Source organism: Ictidomys tridecemlineatus, chromosome X (assembly GCF_052094955.1).
Source record: "Ictidomys tridecemlineatus isolate mIctTri1 chromosome X, mIctTri1.hap1, whole genome shotgun sequence".
NCBI classification, from domain to species: domain Eukaryota; kingdom Metazoa; phylum Chordata; class Mammalia; order Rodentia; family Sciuridae; genus Ictidomys; species Ictidomys tridecemlineatus.
The window spans coordinates 118,793,003-118,809,312 of record NC_135493.1 but is presented as its reverse complement, the minus strand read 5'-3'; the positions used below and the strand labels follow the sequence as shown (position 1 = coordinate 118,809,312).

Below are 16,310 nucleotides of genomic sequence, written 5' to 3'. Positions count from 1 at the left end.
ATCTAGTCTGTTATTCCCTTGGACCCCATAGGAACAATCCTGAGCACTTGGAAATAATTGGTAAACCCAATCTAGCAAAACAAAATGGCAGTCAGGCTAGGTAGTGCAAACCTGTAATCCCAGTGACTTGGGAGGCTAAGGCAGGAAGATTGCAAGTTCAAAGCCAGCCTCAGCAACTTAGGGAGGCCTGAAGCAACTTAGCAAGATGCTGTCTCAAAATAAAACATTAAACAGGCTAAGGATGTGGTTCAGTAGTCAAACACCCTTGGATTTAATCCCTGGTACCAAAAAGAAAAAAAAATGGTAGCCTGGGATTGCTTTCAGAGACTTCCCTAACTTAAACTCCCTTGCTTTTGTCTCATGACAGACCCCCTTCCAACAAGGGGTCCCCTGCATTCCAGGTAGCTTTAAGATTTTATCAGAAAACAAAGGTCAAAGAGCACACTAGGGGTGGAAGGGTAACAAAATGTGGGTTCACACTTAACAGTAAAGCAACAGGCCAGAAGACATGCATACATCACAGGTGGATAGAATGTGCAGCATACAGGGCCAGCACAGCATGGGTTAAGTATGCAAAGTGTCAATATTGTATGCGGAAGCCATACAGTGGTACATGTTCCCATTGTAGTAAAATCGATATATAAAGGGCTGGGGATGTGGCTCAAGCAGTAGCGCGCTTGCCTGGCATGCGTGCAGCCCGAGTTCGATCCTCAGCACCACATACAAAGAAGTTGTGTCTGCCGAAAACTAAAAATAAATATTAAAAATCTCTCTCTCTCTCTCTCTCTCTCTCTCTCTCTCTCTCTCTCTCTCTCTCTCTCTCTCTCTCTCAAAATCAATATATGAAGTGATTAAAATGTGCTTCTCTTGAGAGGAGACAAACAACTCCTGATGTAGGTTTCCATTTGAAATCCTTTTGGGACAAGGCAAAGAATAAGGAAAAGAAGGATTTTTTTAAAAGGGTTAAATATATTCTTTAGCACAAGAACCCAAGTTCCCATAACAAAAATAAGTAAACATATGCAAATCATACTTAAGCAATGCTGTGATTTGGTCAACATTTAGCTCACTGCTTTGTTCCTAATGAATGAGAACCCTACTCTTTTAAGATCCAACTCTTGTGGTCATACAGGACTTTGCACTTGATAACACACTCTCAGTCACCCTTTAATTTGATCTTTACAACAGATTCTGTGAGTTAGGTGTTCTCCATTTTACAGATGTACAAACTAACACCTGGAGATGTGGAATGACTCCCACAGAGTTACAATTTTGAAGTAGCAGGGCATTCAAATGAATGGAAAATTTGAATAACTGCCATTTAGAGTGTGCCAGTGGACACATACTGAATGCTTGAACTGCTCCCATGAGGCAGTTAGTGTGAATCCCCATTGCACAGATGAGTTAACTGAAGCCACAGGCGTATATGCTAACAGGGCAAGGTTTCACACACAGGTAGCCATTGGCAAAGCTGGGACTGAAGAACAGTTAGGTAGACGTCCAGAGCTGCCAACCCAGTCTCCTTACTGATTCTGCCTCCCTGAAGCTGCTCTGGATTGACAGAAAGAGAGAAGGCAGAGAGTAATGTTGTTGGTGACAGTAGTTAATCTGTAAGAGCGTTTACAGTTTACCAGGTAAATTCTAATGGCTTTACATTAACTTAGGTAATCCTCAACACAACCCTATGACTCTTGATGCTTTTCCCCCACTTTATAAGAGGGGACACTTGCCCGAGTTCACACCCCCTAGGAAATGGAAGAACAAATTAGGAGCCTAGAATTCCAACTCTGACAGCCTAACTCCAAAAGCCATATTATGCTATCAGTGCTTCGCGTGTTCAGCTGCAGCACCTGTGTTTGGAAATTTCATTCCTAAAATCCTAATTATTTTTACAAAAAGCTAAATATTTAAATAACAGCTTGTCGATGAATGTTAAATGTTTTGTGTGGTCTCTGTGTTTGTGCGTGCAGTTAAATACTGACGCGGTTCCAAGCAGCACGGTGGAAATGTTTCCACTTTTAGCCTCCTTGCCTTTGAAGTGAAGGTTGAAAACGCTGGGGGAAATGCGTGTCACCTGTTCCTCTAAGGCAAAGCGGGGTGGCCCATTCTCTGACGAGCTGCGCCCTCTGCTGGTCTCTTCGCAGAGCTGTAACGATGTGGTTCAGGAGCGATTTGGGCCGGAGCTGAAATACGACATAGCCCTGCGGCTGGCCGCCTTACAAATGTACATCGCAACAGTTACCACCAAGCAGACGCAGAAAATATCGCTCAAATACATCGAGTAAGTGTTGGCTCTCAGCGTCATTTCAGAGACAGAGATGCTGCCTCCTTAACACCTCAGTGTATTTTTGATCTTTATTTCCAAAATTGATCTTGCTTGTAGCAGAGCATTTGTTAACCAGAAGCAAATGTATGAATATCATGTCCCTGATGTAGTGGAACAGATCCATTACTTACATAATCTGCCTTTAAAAATTGTAGTTAAAATGAGGGTCACATTTAAAATGAAGTGTACATTTAAAAATTCTTAAAAGGATTTGGTTCCAAGCCAAGCTTTAATCTCAGTGCCTTTCAGGCATTAACTTGTTTAATTCTCACAATGTCCCTATAGTTGCAGTGGGATTTTAGGTTCATTTTAGAGATGAGCAAACTGAGGCATAGAATGATTATGTAATTTGCCCAAGTCACAGGGCCATTCACTGGAAGGGGCAAGGGGACCTTTAGTTGTGCAACAGTTTGCATGATGGCTTGAGGCACCTGAGATCAATTGAGATGGTCAAAAGGCAGTATCAAAACTAATGCCGGGCTGGGGCTATAGCTCAGTGGTAAAGTGCTTGCCTTACATGTGTGAGGCACTGGGTTCAATCCTCAGTACCACATTAAAAATAAATATACTGTGTGTTCATCTACAAATAAATAAATATTTTTTAAAAAGTAATGCCATAATTGGGAAGCATGGTATTTGTAGTGAAAACTGAGATTGAAAGGATGCCCCAAACCAACTTTACTTTGTGAATCATATCTCGTTATGAATGCCTTCTCTTGCTTTGTCTTCCACTCAACTGCTTCCATAGACTTCTTCGGCCAGGGAAGATCCCCTTGTCTTAGATAAAAGATAGTGTGTATTGCCCTCAGTTGATGAGTCTATATAAGTGAGTATATTCAAGGGTCATCCTTTAAAAGGAAGCTCTGTATCTCCCTGGAGATGATTCAAAAGCCTAACTCAACCCCAACTTACTTCGTGCTGGCAGTTCTTTATGCTAAGAAACTGGAACACTCATATTTCAGAGTTCATGACCAGGCCAAAACCCCATCTCCATGTAACGCTTAAAGTTGCCTTGAATTTCTCCCTGTCCCCACCTCTAAGAGATGGACAAACTAACAATAATCTCACCTTCCAAAGAAGCCTCCCATGGGCTGCCTATAAAATAACATGATGCCAGGTTAACCCACCTGGGGGAAAAGTGGCTTTTCTCATGAACTTGTGTTGGAAAGTATTTGAACTCCAATTTTCTGTCTTCAGTGCTACTGTTCTGGCAACTCTCAATTCACCCATTGATGCCTAGAGACAAACCCTCATATTCAGTTAGAGTCTCAACCCACTCCTCCCAGATGGTTTCTCTCTTTTTCCCTTGCCACACACCTGCAGTGACTGTAGCCTGAGAGAAGTACAGCTCACAGAGAGGTCTCAAACGCAGCTGGACATATTCACACCTTTTTCCACTCCCCTTTCTGAAGTTCTTAGAGACGAATGAAACTGGCTGCCATTTGAAAAGATGACCTGCACAACCTGAGCAGATCTTCACACAATTAAGATGCATTTCTGTTCCTACTCTCTTGTAGCCACATTTTCCCAGATTGAACATTTTCCCAGGTTGTAGAGTCAAAAACCTCTCAGAGGTAACTAGCTTGACTAAGAATCTTGCAGATTCTACAATAATGTCATCATCAATTCCTTTACTCAACAAATATTCATTGAGCATCAAGGAACTTGTGGTCTGATTGTAAAGATAAAACATAAAGATATGAAAAGTAGTTATTTAAAGTAATAATTCCAGGCTGGAGCTATAGCTCAGTGGTAGAGTACTTATCTAGCATGCATGAAGCCCTGAGTTCCAACCCCAGTACCAAAGTAAATTAATTAATTAATGATAAAAGTAGAACTAAAAGGCCACCCACAAGAGTGCCAAATAATGAATTAAAATAATAAGTACAAGTTGAGGAAGAAGAAAAAATATAGTAATCACAAATAATTGCATCTTTAACAAAGAACATGAATGGTGAACTGGGGGGGGAGGTTGGTTTTTTTCTATTTTTATTGGTTCTTTTTAGTTATACATGACAATAAATCTACCTATCTTTGTGCTATTTACTTACAACTTTTTTTCTAACCAGTGTCTTATGAACATATGTGAGGGTGAGAGTCACTGTGCTATATTTCTATATGTACATGTGAAAGTAAAGTCAGATTCACTCCACTCACTTTTCCTATGCCATTCCTTCTCTCTTCCCTTCATTCCCCTTTTTCTACTCCTCTAATCTTCTATTCTGTTTTTTATCCCCCCTTATTTTAAATTAGCTTCTGCATATCAGAGAAAACATTCAAACTTTGATTTTAGAGATGAGCTTATTTCACTTAGGATGATAGTCTTCAGTTCCATTCATTTACCAGAAAATGACATAATTTTATTCTTCTTTATGACTAATATTCCATTGTGTATATATCCAACATTTTCTTTATCCATTCATCTATGGAAGGGCACCTAGGTTGCCTCCATAGCTTTGCTGTTGTGAATTGAGCTGCCGTAAACACTGATGGGGTTGCATTACTGAGGTATGCTGATTTCTTCTTACCCTTCATCAGAGAGGATCTGGAAAAGGAGAAATAACAGAATCTTCTTGAAGCTCTTTATAATTTAGATGACACTGGTTGGGCCCATAAACAATCAGTATAGGTTTCTAAGCATTCAAATATGGAACCCTCTTAGAAGAGGTTTTAACGATTGCTGGGGTTTTGGCCAAAAATATATTTACCCAGTCCTATGTGCTGCTTTTTTTCTTATATATCCATATCCATGATAGATGTATACTTCCTGTAAGTACCGACATACTTGAGGGTCATAACCTGCCCCCTGTATAAGAGATATTGATAGAAGGAGTTACACATGAATTGACTGGGATAAAAGAACTGTGAGTTTCTAGAAAATGAGCCACTGATGAGGGAGAATGGCAAGGAAGATGCTTTGGGGCATGAAGAAATTGCAACCATTCTTCTAAGAGAAGAAGGAGAAAGAGAGAGAAAATGTGGGCAGACAGGGAGATGTGAGAATGGGAATAAACAAAGAAATGTATAGAAACAGATATTGAAAGAATAAACTTGGACATGTGAATTAATCTCCAGAAATGGGTTGGACAAAATGCCTCTTCAATTTCCATTGGTCCCCATATGCCTTCTTAGCACTCTTTCTGGAGAGTAAGGAATATGTTTCTTTTAAAATGCAAACATATGTATTAATGATCAAATAGTATGTTTCCTGGATGTAAATTAAAAGTTGCTTCCCTGCCCTACCAAGAGTTCATTTGTTCCAACAAACATCAGAGTGCCATTTTGTCTTAGATAACTAATCATCACAGGAATGTGAAATTAAAGATATGCTTTTTCTTGCAGGAAAGAATGGGGATTAGAGACTTTTCTTCCCTCTGCTGTGCTGCAAAGCATGAAAGAGAAGAACATAAAGAAAGCACTTTCACACCTTGTCAAAGCAAATCAAAACTTGGTACCACCGGGTAAAAAGGTATCACATTTGCATCTTAATAGAAAATAGATTTTGAAGAGGGAGGTTTGCATGCATTTTTTTAAATGTTTAAAATTAGCCCATGAATAAAATACTTAGCACCATATTTTCAGAAGGCAGTAACACTCTATAACTTTAAAAAAATCATTAAAGTTTTCTAAGACTAATGAAAGACAAATATCCTTATGGAAACCTGTGTACTTCTTACAAGTTAGAAATCCCTTACTGTACGAGACATGTACATTCACGAGCCTACCTTGCACGGCCTCTGAGACCTTGTGATTAGGCAATAGAACTGTAAGATAATTCTGCATTTCCTTTATGTTCTTGCTTACTGTTCAGACCAGCTTAAATGTATAGCAGCCAAAAAGGGGCCCTTTTTTAAATCTGGGTATATCTACTGTAACATAATTGATATCTGTAACAGTTCATTCTTTGTCGCAGGAGGAAGGGAAGCTGTCCTGGGCATTGTGGTCTCTACCTGCCAGATGCCATTTTCACCCCTCCCCTAATTGCAACAAAGAAAAATGTCTGTGTACATTGCCAGTTGTGCCCTAGGGAACAAAATCACCCCTACTGACAACTATTGTATTAAATCCTACTTTTAGAAGGAAGATAAAATTATTTCTGTCACTCATCATTAGTGTTAAAACTTTTGTATTTGTTTTTATTAAGTAGGAGAAACACAGAAGACTTTTTAAAATATACTGTTGGTCAGAAAAGAAAGGTATGGTTTGTAAATAATTAAAAAATGAATTCCAATAACCAGAAAGACAAGGAGACTTGAATTATTGGCACATAAAATAGGGAGCAGGTTAACAACCTAAGAACACTTTCCAATTGTTATTGGCTATAGAAACGTATATGACTCTCATGTATACCATGGTCCATGTAGATAATTCTTTGATCTTAGTATCAGATTCTAAGTCATTTTACTAGTTAAGGCACATTATTTCTATTCCTTTCTCCCTGCCCCATAACATTTTTTAATGTGTAATCAGGTTCAACACACTCTCAGCCTCCTTTCACTTACAGTTCATGGGAATATGTTTGTCCCATCACAGTGAACATTCAGCTTTAAGAATATAGTGGAATGCCCTGGGTCAAGATTTTTTTTTAAATTTCCATTCTGATTTGCCCAAAGCTAATTTCTACTAATTGATTTGATATTTTTTAAAGTCTGACCCATTTGCATTATAATAATTTAGGAACTAATATAAGTTCTATCCATTTCTGTATGTATCACTATCCTTCTATAATGCTAAGCTTTTCTATAACAAGTGGCTTGCTTTCAAAATTTGCAAAGCATGTTGAGTTTTTGTAAAAAGTAAGATGAGTGAGCCAGATACAGTGGCACATGCTTAAAATCTCAGTTACTTGAGAGGCTGAAGCAAGAGGATAACAAGTTACAGGTCAGCCTCTGCAAATCAGCAAGACCCTGTCTCAAAATCAAAATTTTAAAAGGGCTGGGAATGTACTTCAGTGGTGAGCACTTCCCTAGCATGTGTGAGTCCCTGAGTTCAATCCCCAGTACCACAAAATAATAGTAATAATAATAATAATAACAATAATAAATGGCACTAAATAACAGTTACATAAAGGATAGTACCTTCAAGTGAAACAGAATTTAATAGGCATTGCTACTGAAAGATCATCTAAGCCTTGTTGGAAAATTTCACCCTTAATAAACATTCCTGGCACATTCAGTATGAAACATGGACGTGTTTTTAATCGAAATACTTTTTTTAATGATGTGGGAACCTACATTAAGTCTTTATAAAGATAAACTTTATCTGGATAAAATTTCATTTGTAACTCATTCATGAAACTCAACAGATTCTCAGAGTTGACTTAACCAAACAAGGACTTATATAGCAAGTTCAAACATTTCCACAATGATTGAAGTTCAGAAAGTTCATTTTCCCTGTAAATTTGCAAAGACCAGAAGAAACTTGAGAGGGGAAGTGTAAGAGCCTGTTTAAAAGGCTTTGCATAGATTCCAGGTGCGTATTCTAAACAGCTCCCACAAACTACATACAGGTGAGTCTCCTGTGCTGTGGGAGAATTTGTGTGCAATCCACCTTTGTCCTTAGCTGCAATTGGAAAGCACCATTAGCCTCTTGAAACTTCCCAATGGGCAGATGTTTCCATGGAACATTTTATGAACTTGTTCTCAATTGTCAAACATCTCAGCCCACATCCCCATACTCGTGAGTTCCCCATGCATTTCTCTCAAATGAATTAAGATTTGAATCTTGATGTCATGTTGCAATCTATCATAAGGAAACCAAATACATAGCAATTTACTCTCCTTCCTAAAGAAGGGTCTTGTCATACTCCATCTCCCCAGCAAGAAATTGTTCTTCTAGTTTGTCCCTTGTTTCTAGTCTGTCTCTAGCCCAAATGGACTCACACCCAATGGAGTCAACAAGTTAGTTTTCTTTTCTCTCTTCAGCTCTCTGCACTACAAGCCAAGGTTCACTATCTCAAGTTCCTCAGTGACCTGCGACTGTATGGGGGCCGTGTGTTCAAGGCAACGTTAGTGGTAATTTCTGCTTTCTTGCTTTTTATCAGAAGCTATAGAGGTCCATAAAATATCACTGCAGAGGCTGTCTTCAGTGAACTGCCCCTGAAGCAAAAGCAAATCAGCTATGAATCTTTTCCAGCCTTCATTTCTAATTGACTTCACCACTGTCTGAAAATATCTGAAAAAAAATGTTAAACTAGATAATGCCATTGCAGAATGCCCTAGAAAAAGAAATGTGAAGAAACAGGAGAATCAAAGGGCTCTAACAACAGCTGCTTTTAAAATCATTGAGCCAGAAGTTTCTTTGACACTAAAAAGAGAGAAGCCACAAACCTCATTTCTAAAAAAAAAATAAATAACTTTTGTGATTATGAATTTATTGTGTTATGATAACATTCTCTTTATATATTATTCATAATTTACAAGAGCTTCAATGTGATCATATATCTGGTTCTTCTCATTGGATGATGTAGTACAATGTGACCCAGACGTACTTTCTAAAGAAAATATAATCTTAGGGCTAGGGATGTGGCTCAAGTGGTAACGCGCTTGCCTGGCACGCGTGCGGCCCAGGTTCAATTCTCAGCACCACATAAAAATAAAAATGTTGTGTCCACCGAAAACTAAAAAATAAATATTAAAAAATTCTGTCTCTCTCTAAATAAAAAAGAAAATATAATCTTATAAAAACAGGCTCTAGGTTCAACTTTGCATGGTGCTTCAGAAAGTGTGAGTTTTAAAATATTTTGTCACCATCTCTTCTCAGCAGGCAGAAAAGCGCTCAGAAGTGACTCTCCTGGTTGGGCCACGGTATGGCATAAGCCATGTCATAAACACCAAAACCAATCTGGTGGCACTTTTAGCTGACTTCAGCCATGTCAACAGGATCGAAATGTTTACTGAAGAGGAGAACTTGGTGAGGGTGGAGCTCCATGTGCTAGATGTGAAGGTAAGCCTTTCAAATGTTGATATATGACCTTGGTTTAAACATCTCATTTCTGGCAACACTGCTGGCATTTACAAAGCAGAGAAGTTAATGTGTGCAGAGTCTCAGCAATGCTCTGAGGTGCAGGAAAATCCATCCCACTCAGGCCTGAGACTCCAGTCTGCTGTGATTTGGGGGCAATTTGATATGCTTCTCTGGGCTTCATTTCTTTATCTATACATGAGAAAGCAAGCTATATCATTTCTAGGTCCCTCTTATTTTATAATACTGAGCCATAGGCAGAGACTAGGGGAGATTTTTCCCAACTTTCTAGAATGTATGATTCACTCAGAGTCAGGGAGATTCTTTTCCCTAACTTTATTCAAAATTCCTATTCCCTTTCATTAAGTTGGGACCATATGTGATTGTTCTTTTGGAAAAGATGGGTATTTTAGTTTGTCTTCTCATGCTGTAGAAATTGCTACTGACTGAACATCTTGCCCCTAGGAATGTCATGGTCATTCTATTTAAAACAACCATCCGAGGTTGTCTACAAAAGGCTAAACTCTACTCCCCTTATCAGAAATCAGCAGGAAACAATCCAGGTGTCCTTTTCCCACCCCCTTCTTCTTCCAGTAAATTTGAGTCATTGGATTTTGCCTATGTTAATGTATCTAATGTTTCTATGGAGAAAAAGCACTAGACTCAAAAGGAGACAGGGCCTCCACAAAAGAGACAGCATCAGCTAGCAGGGATGCTCTGAGGATGGTCAGAGAAGACCCAACCATGCCCATACTACCACCAGTGTGTTCTGGGAAGAGTGGATCAAGAATAACAGAAGCTATGGGAAAGGGTTTCTAGAGCAAATCAGGATATATCAGTACACTCTGCAACAGGAACAAATGGTCAGGAAAGAGAGAATATGGAACTAGGACATGTTATCTATGCTCCATAGGATTTCATGGGCTGAATCTAGAGGACTCCAATTGACTTCATGGCAAGTTACAAGTCTTGTAATGTATTTGGAATGTCTGTCCTAGTCCATGACTAATGATACTAAGGGAAATAAGCCCATAATGAGAAAAGGGCAGAAGAATGAACTGAATGTGGTCATTATAGGTCTGCTATCAGCCTTAATCTAAATAGAAATGAATGGTGAGACCCTACTAATGGTGTCCTGGTTTGTAATGAATAATGGTAGTATAGCTTCAAGATTGAGGGGAGACCACTATAGTTGAAGGAAAGATAGTTCAACAAGTAGTACAGGTTCTTTGGATGGGAATTTCTATTCTACCAATCAGGGACATTGAGCATGACCAGTATCCTATTCCTGGGAGTGACAGTAGAGACCTGTTTCTTCCTCTCTTCATGTCTGCTTTTTGTTGCTCCCTTATTTCTCTCCCAGGTTCTTTCACTTTCCACAAGAACACACTCTTCCTAACTAAAAAAAAATTTGCTCTATCAACATTTCCTTCCCTGAACACCCAAGATACATGTCCATTTATATAATATCATTGATTTCCAGAAAGTTTATCAAGGTCTTTTCTCAACTCTCAGTTCTAGTTAACCTTCCTGTAAATGTACCTTTTCTTTCAGAAGTATCCGTTTCCTAGATATCTTTGACAGTTTTCATTCAGTCTTTTATTATTAATCATTTATTTATTTAGTTTAATTAGGATATGTAACAGCAGAATGCATTTTGATTCATTGTACACAACTGCAGCACAAATTTTCTTTTCTCTGGTTGTACACAGTGTAGCATTGTGCCATATGTGCAGTCATACATGTACTTAGGTTAATGATCTCCATCTCATTCCACTATCTTTCCTTCCTTGCCCCTATGACCCCTCCTGGCCCCTCCCTCCCCTTTGCCCCATCAAAATTCCTCTATTTTTCCCATGCTCCTGCCCATTATGGATCAGCATCCACTTAATCAGAGAGAACATTTGGCCTTTGTTTTTAGGGGATTGGCTTACTTCACTTAGCCTGATATTCTCCAACTCCTTCCATTTACCTCAAGTGCCATGATTTTATTCTCTTTTAATGCTGAGTAAAATTGCATTGTGTATATGCGCCACATTTTTCTTTATCTATTCATCTTCTGAAGGGCATCTAGGTTGGCTCCACAGTTTAGCTATTGTGAATTGTGCTGCTATAAACATGGATGTGGCTGTGTCCCTGTAGTCTGCTGATTTTAAGTCCTTTGGGTATAGACCAAGGAGTGGGATAACTGGGTCAAATGGTGGTTCCATTTCAGGTTTTCTAAGGAATCTCCATACTGCTTTCTAGATTGGTTGTACCAATTTCCAGTCCCACCAACAATGTATGAGTGTGCCTTTTTCCCCACATCCTCGCCAATTGTTGTCTGTATTCTTGAAAACTGCCATTCTGACTGGCGTGAGATGAAATCTTAGAGTAATTTTGATTTGCATTTCTCTAATTATTAGAGATGTTGAACATTTTTCATATATTTGTTGATCGAATGTATATCTTCTGAGAAGTGTCTGTTCAGCTCCTTAGCCCACTTATTGATGGGGTTGTTTGTTTTTTCGGTGTTAAGTATTTTGAGTTCTTTATATATCCTGGAGATTAGTGTTCCATCTAACATATGTGTGGCAAAATTTTGCTCCCAAAATGTAGGGTCTCTCTTCAACTCATTGATTGTTTCTTTTGCTGAGAAGAAGCTTTTTAGTTTGAGTCCAGCCCATTTATTAATTCTTGATTTTATTTCTTGTGCTTTAGGAGTCTTGTTAAGGAAGTCAGGGCCTAATCCAATGCGATGCAGATTTGGGCCTACTTTTTCCTCCATTAGGCATAGGGTCTCTGGTCTAATTCCTAGGTCCTTGATTCACTTTGAGTTGAGTTTTGTCCAAGGTGAGAGATAGGGGTTTATTTTCATTTTGCTGCGTAAGGATTTATAGTCCTCCAAGCACCATTTGTTGAAGAAAAAAAAAGTATGTTTTGGGCTCCAAAGTATGTTTTGGGCTCCTCTGTCTAATATGAGATAACTGTATTTGTGTGGTTTTGTCTCTGTATCTTCTATTCTGTCCCATTGGTCTACATGTCTATTTTGGTGCGAGTACCATGCCATTTTTCTTACTATAGCTTTGTAGTGTAGTTTAAGGTCTGGTGTTGTGATGCCTCCTACTTTACTCTTCTTGCTAAGGATTTATTTGGCTATTCTGGGTGTCTTATTTTTCCAAATGAATTTCATGATGACTTTTTAAATTTTTTTTTTAAGTTGTAGATGGACACAACACCTTTTCTTTCTTTATTTTTATGCGGTGTTGAGGTCGAACCCAGTGCCTCACACATGCTAGGTAAGCACTCTATCACTGAGCTACAACCCCAGCCCTCATAATTGCATTTTCTATCTGTATAAGGAATGACAATGGGATTTTAATTGAAATTGCATTGAATCTGTATAGCGCTTTGGGTAGTATGGCCATTTTGACAATATTAATTTTGCCTATTCAAGAGCATGGGAGATCTTTCCATCTTCTAAGGTTTTATTCAATTTCTTTCTTTGTGTTCTATAGTTTCATTATATAGGTCTTTCACCTCTTTTGTTAAGTTGATTCCCAAGTGTTTTATTTTATTTTATTTTTTGAGGCTATTGTGAATGGGGTAGTTTTCCTAATTTCTCTTTCAGAGGATTCATCACTGGTATATAGAAATGCATTTGATTTGTAAGTATTGATTTTATATCCTGCTACTTTGCTAATTCATTAATTCTAGAAGTTTTCTGGTAGAGTGTTTTCAATCCTCTAGGTATGTCATCAGCAAATAGTGAGAGTTTGAGTTCTTCTTTTCCTGTTCGTATCACTTTAATTTCTTTCATCTGTCTAATTGCTCTGGCCACAGTTTCAAGGACTGTGTTTAATAGAAGTGGTGAAAGAGGGCATCCCTGTGTTATTCCAGGTTTTAGAGGGAATGCTTCCAATTTTTCACCATTTAGAATGATGTTGGGCTTGGGTTTAGCATAGATAGCTTTTACAATGTTGAGGTATGTTCCTACTATCCCTAGTTTTTCTAATGTTTTGAACAGGAAAGAGTACTGTATTTTGTCAAATGCTTTCACTGGTATCAATTGATATAATCATATGGTTCTTATCTTTAAATCTATTGATGTGGTGAATTATATTTATTGATTTCCATTTGTTGAGCCAACCTTGAACCTCTGGAATGAACCCCACTTGATCATGGTGCACTATTTTTAATGTGTTTTTCTATGCAATTAAGCTGGAATTTTATTGAGAATTTTTGCATCAATGTTCGTCAGGGACATTGGTCTGAAATTTTCTTTCTTTGATGTGTCTCTTCCTGGTTTTTGTATTAGGATGATTCTAGCTTTGTAGAATGAGTTTGGAAGGATTCCTTCCTTTTCTATTTCATAGAATAATTTGAGAAGTATTGGTATTAATTCTTCTTTGTAGATTTATAGAGCTCAGCTGTAAATCCGTCTAGTCCTGGGCTTTTTTGTTGTTGTTGTTGTTGTTGTTTTTAGGATTTTGATGCTGTCTTCTATTTCCTTGCTTAAAATTGATCTGTTTAAATTGTGTATGTCCTGTTAACTCAGTTTGGGCTGACCATATGCCTCTAGAAATTTGTCAGTGTCTTTGAGGTTTTCTATTTTACTAGAGTATAAATTTTCAAAACAGTTTCTAATTGTCTTCTGTATTTCATTCAATCACATCAGAAATTTCCACTTGATTTTTAATCTTTAACACTAATTTTCACCATGAACCCCAAATTTAATCTTCTTCTGATTTTCACATTGTGAATTCACTTCTGGTCATGGATGTAACTTATAACTACTATAAATAGTTAAAATGTTAACTATTCGAGAAGAAAATCAATTTTTGTTGTTGCTGTTGTTTTTATTCTAATCTGACCATGAAGAGATCATAAAAGTCCAGATTTTTTAAGTTATATATCCTAAATGTTTTTCACTAAGGCACTTTGTGTTATCCCTGACTTTTTCTTCCCATTCACATTTCTCCAATGCAATTTTTGCTTAATAACTTCTTCTCTATTTAATGAGTGTAAATGCAGCTGTTGCCACTTGAGAGAGGTAATTGAGGAGGATGGCTTTCACCAAAACATCTTTTTTGTACAGCCTATCACACTCCTGATGGAATCCTCAGATGCCATGAACCTGGCCTGCTTGACAGCTGGATACTACAGGCTGCTGGTAGATTCCAGGAGGTCGATATTTAACATGGCCAACAAGAAAAATGCAGGGACCCAAGACACAGGTATATTCTTTCTAAACTAATGAAGCAGTGACTCCTTCACCACAACTGTGGTTTCCAGACATCACCTAACAATAATAAGAAGATGTTACTTAAAGAGTTAAAATTGATCACATAGAAAAAGTTATGTCCAGACAATACAAAAGCATTCAAATATTGCTAACAGTGTCTAATTGTTAAAAATGCTGATTCCCTATCACATTTATTATGGCACTTGTAAATTTCAGGTGTGTTGTTACAGTTACATTTGTATTGCCTCACCCTTACAGTGGCCTGGACACAGAGAACTAATAATGGAATACCCAACTAATGATTGTGAGTCCCCTGTTCTAGGGCTACTCGTTCCTTAAGATGTCTTAGACCCACCTGCCTGGGATCCTCCTTCCTGTAGTCAAAATTTTCCGAGACTCAGGAAGCTTTTCCAGCAGGAGGAGGTAGGTCCTACCCAGAACTTGGACTCAGGGACTGTAGAAGGAACTTATTCTACTTTGGCAGCCATTTTAGATCCATAATAGGAGCATCAAGATGATACAGATGTGAAATACTTCAATATAACCTCTTGACAGGACACAAAATGAGGACAAGGAGGGCCAAAAATAATAAATTGATTCTTTCTTTGAGGGTGTTTTTCATTTATTTTAGGACTTTTTTAAGTATTTGAGCATTTTCCTCTATCTACAGTGGATTTTCAGTAAATGTGGCTAATGGATACCACCGTTCAAGGCCAAGCCACCAACACATGAAAAAGTTATATGCAGGAGTTCTATAAATAGTATTTCTTCTAAAAGAGAAGAAATTCTTAAAAACAAATTTCTGTCACCATTTCTGAGAGAAGGGGGGAAGTAAAACTCTCTCTTCTTTTTAAACTGAGAAGAAAATATGTCTTTATTCCACAAATATATTGTAACATGCAGATTCATAGACATGCACATAGACTCACATGTAATTTATTATAATGGCTTGGTAACTTAAAGCACTTGTAGTCATAGAAAATGGGAAGGCAGAGAAAAAGAGAGATGACAGTGAGTTAGAAGGCAATTATGACTTCCAGACAGATAAATCTAAGGTTTAATCCAACCCCACCTCGGAGTGTGTGTGTTTTCAAATTACTCTAAGTTTGGATTTTCTCATTTGTATAACTGTTATTGAAAACTTAGTTTGCAAGGTAAGTTTTAGAAAAAATCTATGTACAACACCTAATATGATGCTCACTAGTTCTATTACTAATCGTATTAGTTGATAGTGAAAAAATGGTGTAAAAATTGAGGATGAAAGTTATAGAAATATAGAAGGGAGAGGAAGATGGAAGATGGAGCAAAGAAATCCTAGAAAGACACATATGACTAAAAATAATTAGAGAAAGGGAAAGAACAAAAAGGAGGCAGCAAGTGTACATATGGTTTGCACACATATTTTTATAACCACACAATTTCATTGAGCAAAGAGATTTAGAGCAATTCAGCAATGACCTGTGAAATTCTGAAGAACAGTTCAGCAACTTAAAATAATCCTTTCACATTGAAAACCCAGCTGTGGGTTTTTTTTATTTTCTAATCTTAATGTTTATCTTGACACTAAAACCTTTTCACCATGGACTGCTAAATTGTATGGGTATGGGAAAAAGACCAAACCTCCATTCTAAAAATGGTTATAGCAATAAGGGTCTCACTTCTATCCAATTTATAGCCATCTACAATGTAAATGTGTTGTAAAACTGAGAGGCAAACTTAGTTGCAAAAATATTATTACTGGGCTGGGGCTGTGGCCCAGTGGTAGAGTACTTGCCTACCATGTGTGAGGCAGTGGGT

At 37.9% G+C, this 16,310-nt stretch overlaps 1 protein-coding gene across 8 annotated transcripts in view; it reads left to right on the top strand.

Moving 5' to 3' along the window:
- Frmpd4 (FERM and PDZ domain containing 4) overlaps positions 1-16,310 on the top strand; it is a 786,938-nt gene that overhangs the window by 759,018 nt on the left and 11,610 nt on the right. For all 8 annotated transcript variants that reach the window (XM_040286842.2, XM_040286794.2, XM_040286821.2 and 5 more), the window contains 5 exons: positions 2,145-2,281; positions 5,669-5,795; positions 8,251-8,340; positions 9,089-9,271; positions 14,367-14,505. In XM_040286842.2, coding sequence (XP_040142776.2) covers positions 2,145-2,281; positions 5,669-5,795; positions 8,251-8,340; positions 9,089-9,271; positions 14,367-14,505 — 676 coding nt within the window. The remainder of the gene's footprint in view (positions 1-2,144; positions 2,282-5,668; positions 5,796-8,250; positions 8,341-9,088; positions 9,272-14,366; positions 14,506-16,310) is intronic.